Genomic DNA, 10149 nt, shown 5'->3' on the forward strand with positions numbered 1-10149 from the left:
GTGTCTGAAATCTGACACTGTTTCAACTCCTGTTTTAAACTTTGTTTTAAACTTCTTCATCGCCAACTTATATTTTGGATCTATTCAGACAGACATGACTTCAGATTCCAGAGTCAAGTCTGAAACAGCATCAGATTTCAGACATTGCATATAGAAGGTAAACTAAACCTAAACTAACATTCACATTAATGTTACTTGTTTCAGCCAAGAAATTTGGAGTAACTGAGATTGTGAACCCTTTGGACCATGAGAAGCCTATACAAGAGGTTCTGATTGAAATGACTGATGGAGGATTGGATTATACCTTTGAATGTGTTGGAAACGTCATGACAATGGTAAACTTTATCGTTCATTTTTCATATTTGCAGTACACATTTCTTAGTTTAAACATAATTTTGAAACTTTTTGCATACTCACACTCAACCCCAAGACAAGACCTTACTTAGCATGTCTGATGCAAAAAAACATATTGGTTAAAAGTAGTGAATTAGTTATGTAAAATAATTTTTAGCTGTAATAAAGTTTTTTGATTGAAAATTTTGAATCATTAGTAAATTTTTACAGAAATTTGCCTTGCCATTGATTAATGTTATAACAACAGAAACACTCTATTTCGAGCTTTGAAATCTATTCTTAGACTCAGATAGATAAAATCCTAACATTTAATAAGCTAAGCAAACAAACCATATCAAATTGCTGTGGTACATCAGTGTCAAATGTGTCAAATTCATAATAAATGTACACTACAACTAAGTCTTCAAGCTCATGTCATAAGTGGATCATTTAGCAAGATGTGTTGATTCTGCTTCATGGTGTGTACTATCACAGGTGCTGTCCTGCATGAAACATATTTCATTGATCTTGTTTCATTGTTTGTAAACTTCTATAACTCTATGTTTCTGTTGGAGTGGGTTGTGAACAGTCATTGGGTGTTCCAGAGGGCAGCTCTAGAGGCCTGCCACAAAGGGTGGGGGACATCTGTAATAGTGGGTGTGGCTGGAGCGGGGCAAGAGATTTCCACCCGCCCCTTCCAGCTGGTCACTGGTCGTTCTTGGAAGGGAACTGCATTTGGAGGTTAGAGTCAAATATAAACAGTGTTTACTCATGAAATAATGTTTTAAAGTGGTTTGACAAATGTATTCATAGATCTAGCAATGAAATTCTCAGAAGTATAGAGAGGCAAAAATTATTATGAACCAAAGTCAACTGGAATCAAGTGACTGTTGAATAAATAGAGGATATTTTGCCACTAAAAAGTAAATGTTTCTCAAAGAAAGAGTGTTCTGTTTGTGAATGAATGATGCTAAAACCTTGGGAAATACTATTCAAAAATTATTAAAGTTGTCTGGAGTTTTTTTATATTTCTCAATGAAAAATGAAAAGTGACACTGTACATGACTGTGAATATGAAAACAAATTAGATCAGCTGTATAGAATTTAAATTAATCATTTTTTCAGCTTTCTTATGATTTTTTACGATGTAAGCACATAGTGCTAAATTAAATATTTGCCAAATTATTATAAAAATGCTATATATTTCATTTTCCATGAGTATTGGTTCATAATACCAAACTGAAAAGTATATTTTTTAGTGTTAGACAAACATTATAGTCCTGCACACCAACTGTCATCATAATTCTTTGATACAGTTTGTTATTGACAATGGAAGGTTTGAAAGGATAATAGAATTTTGAACATTTGCCATCATTATATTACAAAATATATAACACAACGTTTCAAGGATTGAAATTCATCCTCTTCATCTGTTAGGAAGATACAGAAAGAATCTTAATCTTAATCTGTACATTAAGACAGAAAGAAAAGAAAGATGAAAAGAAGAGACAGAATGGGTCGAATATACCCAAGAACTAACCAAGTCCATACAGGAGAAAATGAACCAAGCGTTGTCACTGCACAGGATGCAAGATCTGAGCACAAGCCATGAGCACGAGAGTTCAAAGAGTACTATCACACGTCAGACCAGCACAGGCATAAATAGGATGCTAACAAGAAAATTAATGTCAGCACTTTCTGCGGCCTCGTGGCGTGACGTCTGGAACAATGAGACTGTAAGGCGATGGTTGGGAAAGGAAAGGGTAAAGGCAGCCACCTCCGGGCCTATGTTTTGGTCCTAAACTTTAATGTCATGGTGTTGGCTAAGGTTTGTTTAATTGTTAGTCTTTTTAGGTTTCCTAGTTAGTTCTTTTTAATATTGGTACCCAAAGTGGTCCAACCTCAACCGGAAGTTGGCTTAGTGGTTGGTCTGCTAATTTTATGAATGAAGCCTCAATAAGTTTACGTTTAAAGAAATTCTCCTTGTGGTCTATTATGTTGGCTTCATCTCATTTATGTCTCTCATATGATGATTTTCGGACCAGCAATATTGAGTAACTCTAGACTTTTCTGCTAGCTATTAATTACGTTGTGTTATACATTCTGTAACATATAACGATGGCAAATGTTTGAAATCCTATTATCCTTTCAACATTATAAATTGTCAATTTATATTTTGTCCAGTTTTTTAGATTAATAAAATTATTTATTTGAATGAAAAATCTCAGTTTTATTTCACACACAAATTGAATACAACCTATTAATTATATTAATGAAAATCCAAACTCTTGAATGATAAAAAAAAACAGTGTCAAGATGTCAAGTTATTATTTTTGTGTAGGTTTCAATATGCTGTTACACTGTTTCTGTGGCTGTTAAATTGAGCAAAGAATTTCTTATAATTAGTCTTGTACAGTTTGAATTTCTTATAAAGACTAACTAAGTTTAGAGTAAATTATTATGTGTAACTCAGCTATATATGAAGAACACTTCCTGGAAACTTTGTCTTTCTGTTTTGTTTCCTGTTGAGATCCTGTTATTTTGTAAACTGTTACATTGTTGTATTTTTACCACCACATGATCGATGTAATGGAATATCCCATCACTTACCAGTGGAATTGTTGTAGGCTGGAAGAGCAAGGATAGTGTCCCGAAGCTAGTTGACCAATACTTGGCCGGCAGTCTAAAACTGGATGAGTTCATCTCCGATGTTCTTCCATTCGAGAAGATCAATGAGGGGTTTGATTTGTTACATGCAGGAAAATGGTGAGTACTTAGATAGAATTTAAATTATGTTTATCTCACTGAATTACAATTAATAAATGACAGGAGTATGATTTAAATAGATTTTATTTTAAAGTTACAATGCGTATTAACTCTGTGTAAGTAGCGTGTGGTGCATGATTCCATTAGATAATAAATGTTATGTTTTGTCATGGTAAATTTGAGAACCTCCACACACACTGCAGCAGTTAAAAATGTTAAGTTCTCTTGTCAGTAGAAGGGTTTGTTTTTATTCTGTTCAATTTTGCTAAGGCATATTATTTTTATTTCTGCTATTTGTGTTATGTCTTTTAACCTGTAAGGTCTGAAGAAATTTTTCCTGAGTTCAATTGTATGCATTTATATATTTGACCAAAATTTAATTTTGTTTTCTGTTTCTAAGAAGAAATAACAAGCAGACAATAAATTTTGTTTTATAGCTCTACCAGTACTGATAACTTTGTTTTACATGCAGACATGCTATATGGATTTATCTATCTCGTATTATTAGAACCTCAGCACACCCTGCATATTTTCTGCTTTGTATCCTTGGTGAAAGTAAGTACGTTTAAATGGAAAACACATTTTTAATGTGGAAGTATATAAAAAATGTCTTTTCCATTAACACACCCTGCATAGTTAAACATTTTTATTAACCCCTAGGCGTGGGCCAATAGACAGTTTTTTTGTATTCTGTACAATTTTTCTAAGACACATTATTTCTATATCTGCTATTTATGTTATTGCTTTTAATATTAAATGCATCAAACATTTAGAAAAAAATATAAAATAAAATTGCTGTTTTACTTTGTCAATAAATAATTTTCAATAAATTTGACAAAGTATTTTAAAATGTATAGACAAATCTTATAATTTGTACAGATAGAAAATTTAGCCAAACACTTTTTTCATCCAATGTATTCAAAATGCTATCGATGAACTGTACCTAAAACTGAAAATAACCTTCTTCCACTGACGCTGAACTGTACTCATTTGTGAACCCGGAGGAGCACACACCCATAGAACAACTTACTTACTACCCAACAAATGATTTCAACAACCAATGTCTCTATCTTGGATACAAGTGAAAAAGATGGTTCAGTGCAAGTTATTAAAAATGTTTCCGGTGAAAAGCAGAGTACTAGTGTTGTGTCGGATAGGTCTGTGTACAGACCAAACGGAGATGTTATTACTGATAATGGTTTTTTTAGATTGAGCTCGCATCTGGAGGTGGGTTCCTCACCCTTTTTGTAGTGATAACAAACAAGTTAATGATAGAATAAATGCAAAATTATACCGGTCACAAACACGCTGACAAAGAAATAAATAAAAAGATCAGAATTTTTCACCAGAATATTGAGCATCTTCCGTCACGATTAAATTCACTTCAAATTATAATTGACGAGGTTCAACCTGATATTTGTGTTATCACTGAGCATAACATTAGAAGTTGGGAATTAGAAAGGCTAAATTTGCATAACTTTAGCACTGCCTCTAGTTACTGTAGAGATAGTACTACAAAAGGGGGAGTCTTAATACTTTCCAGGTGTGATCTAAAAGTAAGTAACATGTCAATACCTTTAGCTGACAAACTATGTGAAGATTTTCAATGTGAATTTTGTATTGTTAAATGTACTCTAAATGATTATGTATTTGTACTTGTTGGAATGTATAGGTCCCCATCGTCTGACGTATATGAATTTTTGAGCAGACTAGATATTCTAATTGATTATATTTTAGCAAAATTTAAAAATATTCTGATTGTAGGTGACTTTAACATTAATGTTTTACTTAACAAACCAGATAAAATTGAATTGAATAATATTTTAAAAAGTCATGGATTGAAATACTTAGTGAACTTCCCAACCCGAGTAACTGTGGACTCTGAATCTGCTATAGATAATGTTTTTTACTAATATCCCTACAAGTAAAATAAAAGTTGAAAGGGATTATAACACTGCTATCTGATCACGATGGCCAATTTATTGACTTGTTAAATTTGAAAAAATCTACAACTGAAAACATTTCAATATCAGAAATTTAAGCGTGTCATATCCAAAGAGAATGTTGAAACGTTTAATTCTTTTCTGGAGAAGGAAAAACTGGATCCAAGTATATTTTTGCAAATTCGAACCTTAAGTACAAAATTTTTTTATGATATATTCAAATATTATTTTTGACTTATCATTTCATTTTAAAACAATTAAGGGAACAAAAAAGAAAAACGAATGGGTGACAGTTGAACTTAAAGATGAAAAACAAGAGTTTTGACTGAAATACATAAAAATGGCAAGACACAGTAAAAATAATAATTTATTTAAGTACCTGAGGAAAAGAAATAGGAATTTTTAAGATGAAACTAAACAAAACCAAGAAAAACTATTATGATCATAAAATAAAAAATTGCCAAAAATATTTCAAAAGCGTCTTGGGAAGTAATAAATTCTGAGATTTAAATAAGAACCATCATCAGTCTGAAAATATCACTCTAACAATTGATAATAACTTCTACACTGATCCTTTTATTATAAGTAAAAAATTCAATAACTACTATGTTAATGTAGTAAAATTGTGTGGGGAGTAAACAATCTCTGGATAGCATGAGTTTACCCACTTGATCAAATTAGTTACCAAAGACATAATATCTTTCAACCAGCATTTTACCTAAAACCAGTAAGTGAGTCTGAAATAGAACATATTATAGATTCTCTAAAAAATAAGAGCTCTTGTGGTCATGACGAGATACCGATTTCAGTAGTAAAAGCGGCTAAAAAAAATCTATCTAGAATTTTAAGTCATCTTATTAATTCTGCATTTGTTACTGGAAATTTTTCCAAACTTATTAAAAGTTTCAAAAATAATACCAGTCTTTAAAAAAGGAAGCAAGCAAAACATTTCAAACTACCGTCCCATATCTCTGTTATCTAATATATCCAAGATTTTTGAAAAAGCCATCTATAATAGATTAGTAGAATACTTAGAAATGAAATCAAATGTTGAATATTGCCCAGCACGGATTTCGTGCAAACAAATCAGTAATTACAGCGGCCACCCTCATTCTTGGAGTCAGTAATTGAATCAATCGATAAAGGGGAGAAGACAGTAGGAATTTTTATGGACCTGTCTAAAGCGTTTGATAGCGTTAAGCATGATGTACTTCTTGATAAGTTGCAAAAAAATGGGTGTTACAAAAACGTCATTCAAGCTCTTTGAATCTTAATTTATCAAACAGAAAACAATTTGTAGAATTATCATACATTCAAAATAACAAAAAAAAATAAAATTCATTCAGATTTGCAGTTAATAAAATTTGGAGTACCGCAAGGGAGTATATTGGGTCCAATCCTGTTCTTATGTTACATAAATGATATGCCACAAATAATAAACAATAATAAAAACCAATACTTAACCTTATTTGCTGATGACTCAAATTTAAAATTTTTCTGCAAAAACTCTTCAAGAACTAGAGCGAATATAGCACAAAAATTGGCATTAGTTAACCAATTCCTAAAAACAAATAATCTGACTTTAAATATTGAAAAAGACTAAATTTGTTGCCTTTGCTACAAAACAGAATGGAAATACTGACAAACCAAGGGTACTATAATAATAACGGATTTAGTTGAAGAAGTAAATACAACAAATTTTCTAGGGCTGAAAATTGATAAGTTCCTTAGTTGGGACGACCATGTAAAAACATGTAATAAGTAAAGTTAACTCAGGAATTTATGCACTTAGACAAATGAGATATCTATGTAATCACCAAATGTTAAAATCAGTCTATCATGCACATGTTCATCCTCACATATACTTTTGGAATAAGTCTATAATGGTTCAACATCAAAAAAAAACTTGGATAAAACTACTTAAGCTACAGAAAAAAGGGATTCGTATTATGTTAAGTCTGAAAAATAATGATTCTGTGAAGGAATATTTTTACAAAATTAGAACTTTTGACTGTATATGGAATGTACATATATGAAACAATCTTAATTGTAAAAAACTGATTCAAGTGTAACTAATGACATACACCCTCACAACACCAGATGGAAAAATACTATAATAACAGAGCACCATCGACTTGAGTTATATATAAAAAGAAACCAAATTACATTGGAAAAGTATTTTTAAGGCGTTTGCATGAAAATATTCTAAAGGAAAATGATATTAATATTTTTTAAAGCCAAATTAAAAAAGTATATTATAAGCCTTAGTTTATACTCGTTGGAGGAATTCATGTCATTAAAAAGACCAAACTAGCAAATATTTTTAGTAATAAGATTGGCCATATGTATGATGGCATTTTGACACTATTTCCTGTACACTTGATGTATTCAAATGAATAAAGATATTTGATTGATTGATTGATATGTGTTAAATGTAATTTTAGTATTTTAAAGGGATTATTCCGGTTTCGGAGACTGTGTGAATGTTTCAAATCGAGCATGAATAATGACTGTTTGTTGGTATTTTACGATTAAAAAATAACAATTTTATTATCAGTTATTAATTCTTGCCAGTGTTGTACTTAGTGAGATTTTATTACTCTAAAATTTACTTTATATGTTATATAAGAAAGAAATCAGTTTTAAATAGTATTTAAATAGTGATATTTTTTCTGCCACTATCTTATAAATTGAAATCTTTATCATATCAATGGTGATGACACTGTGCTTCCATCAAATTGTGTCTACAAAATTATTTATTCAATGTAACCTTTGTTGTTTAATATGTTAAATATTAATTTTCACTAAAGATATCTACTATAATAACATTGTTTATCTTTATTTACACAATTATCTTTAATATGCAATAGAAACTATTTTTATTGAATTTATATTTCTTAAATTTACTTTTGATGTTAAAATTTCTAATATTTGTATTTTTAATAGTTCACATTTTTTTTGTTACCAACCTAATATTAATGTCAAAAATATTTAAAAATAGTAGATTGGTATTCAAATTATAACATGTACGCAATGCAGTAGATATCTAATATTACTAAAGCCGCGGAGTAACCAAGGACTTTAAACAAATTTAATAGTACTTTAGAAAGAAAGTGTATGGTTATAATGCGCCTATTGGTTGCAGCTGGGTAATTACGTAATTTATTGTATAAATAAACGATTTTTATTAATCAATATTGAGATTGAAAATTGGTGAGAAACTCTACCGCTACCCAGGGCTACACTCAACTTGGTAGGCTCTAGAAAAGATACCCGGCCCCGTCATGGTCCGCCACCACCATCTGTAGACGTATGGCGGTGCCCACCTCGGGCCTCTGAAGGCCCGGGCCCTGGTAAAATTGTCAATAGAAACCTGTCTGTGTACGGACCTGGCCTGTCTCTACCTCTGTATCTAAATTGAGAATGGTAAACTGCCTCTACCTCTGTATCGAAATTGAGAATGGTAAACTGCCTCTACCTCTGTATCTAAATTGAGAATGGTAAACTGCCTCTACCTCTGTATCTAAATTGAGAATGGTAAACATCGGTTCTTTGTGAGTCTCTCTCCAAGATGTTATCTACTGTGAGGAGATTGCAAAGCATCTTACACTTACCCATCTGGAATGAGTTAAACCTTGAATCCGGTAAGCAAAATTATTTACGAAATGAATAAGTTAATAACCTGAATATTTCAATAATTGTGGGCTGTAACTTTTGAAGCAGAGTCAGTTTCACCATGTCCTTGTGTACATAAACATTAACAAATGTTAAGTTGATTTTAAGAATAAATCTTTGTCATATATCCTGAGTTTTAAAATCAAATCTGTGATATGAAATTAATGCTAGATATTATGACTAGATATATGAACTTGTCTAATAAGATCAAATGGTTTGTTTCAGTATACGTGTGGTTTTAAACTACTGAAAAGAAGAAAAAAAACACTCAGCAAAGGAAAAATATAAAATAAACAGTGCCTTGTTTAGTTAATAAATTTGAAATGAATTTAATTATTAATTTTGGTGCACTGTTATTGCCTAATCACTTATTATGTATATTATGACTTATGTTATATTTAATCACAAACTGATGTTGAGTTGGGTGGGCTGAAAAAAGTCAACTTCATCCAATTAAAAAAAATGCTTCTAGCATGTTGCTGCTTCTCACTAAGTTAAATACGTAAGAGACGCAATGTATAATGTATGATTTGTTTGTGTGTATCGTTGTTATAACCACTCCTGAAATGCCATTCAGAGTGGTATACTTGGACGTCATGTTGGTATTTCAAAAGGTCTGAAGCAGTTCATATGCATTTCACTAGCCATGCTTCATCAGCTTTTCAATTACAGCTTTATGTTCATAATGCACAATGCATTCTTTATTGTTCTTGAGTATACCAAAACACCTAAAGGGACAGAATGATATGTATACTTTAGAAAGGTGACCTATAGCATCCTTTTTAGGAGTTCCTCAGTCCTGTTGAATCTGAGCCATTCAGAACACTAAGATTCCTATATAGCTTCATACGTGGACTGGACTTTTCAGTTCACTTAGAATCACATATAGTACATACAAGGTGGCACAAAAAGAACACAAGGATTTGAGTAGCATAGTACAAGTGAAGGGAAGCAGTCAGTTTTATACGTTTGTGAGTCAAGAGGACTGTCATTTTATGTGTTATAGTGCCCAGTTTCAGTAGCAATAGCATTATAAGCTTGACATTACAAACAATAAACAGCTCTACATGTTTACTTTTGAGCAGTATTTCAAAATAAATTTGTTATCAGTATTCAATGTCTTCTTCGAACAGAGATTTAAGTTAAGGGTAATGGTTCGATACCTGTTTGTAACACAGTCAACTCTATTCATACAAGTGGATCAATTATGAAGGAAAAGTCAACTGGTCATTCTTGTTGTGTTTTGTAGCTTGCTACAGCACATTCTACACTATAAGTAAATATTCCATCTTTACAAGATTATAGTTAATCAGAAGCTTCACGAATGTTATTTTGATTAAGAGAGAATTTCTGTGAGAGAGTGTTGATCATTCTGCAACTCAAACACAGATACTATCCAAACAATCAATACGGGAACTACAAATAGTCCAGC

At 31.5% G+C, this 10149-nt stretch overlaps 1 protein-coding gene across 2 annotated transcripts in view; it reads left to right on the plus strand.

Annotated features, from left to right (window-relative positions):
- Window positions 1–9057, plus strand: part of LOC124359339 (alcohol dehydrogenase class-3-like) — a 34165-nt gene extending 25108 nt beyond the window's left edge. For both annotated transcript variants that reach the window (XM_046812006.1, XM_046812007.1), the window contains exons 7-10: window positions 205–335; window positions 939–1074; window positions 2961–3099; window positions 8943–9057. In XM_046812006.1, the coding sequence (XP_046667962.1) occupies window positions 205–335; window positions 939–1074; window positions 2961–3099; window positions 8943–8967 (431 nt within the window). In that variant the 3' untranslated portion in view covers window positions 8968–9057. The remainder of the gene's footprint in view (window positions 1–204; window positions 336–938; window positions 1075–2960; window positions 3100–8942) is intronic.
- The last annotated feature ends 1092 nt before the right edge of the window (window positions 9058–10149 follow it).

Source organism: Homalodisca vitripennis, chromosome 4, assembly GCF_021130785.1.
Source record: "Homalodisca vitripennis isolate AUS2020 chromosome 4, UT_GWSS_2.1, whole genome shotgun sequence".
Classification (NCBI taxonomy): domain Eukaryota; kingdom Metazoa; phylum Arthropoda; class Insecta; order Hemiptera; family Cicadellidae; genus Homalodisca; species Homalodisca vitripennis.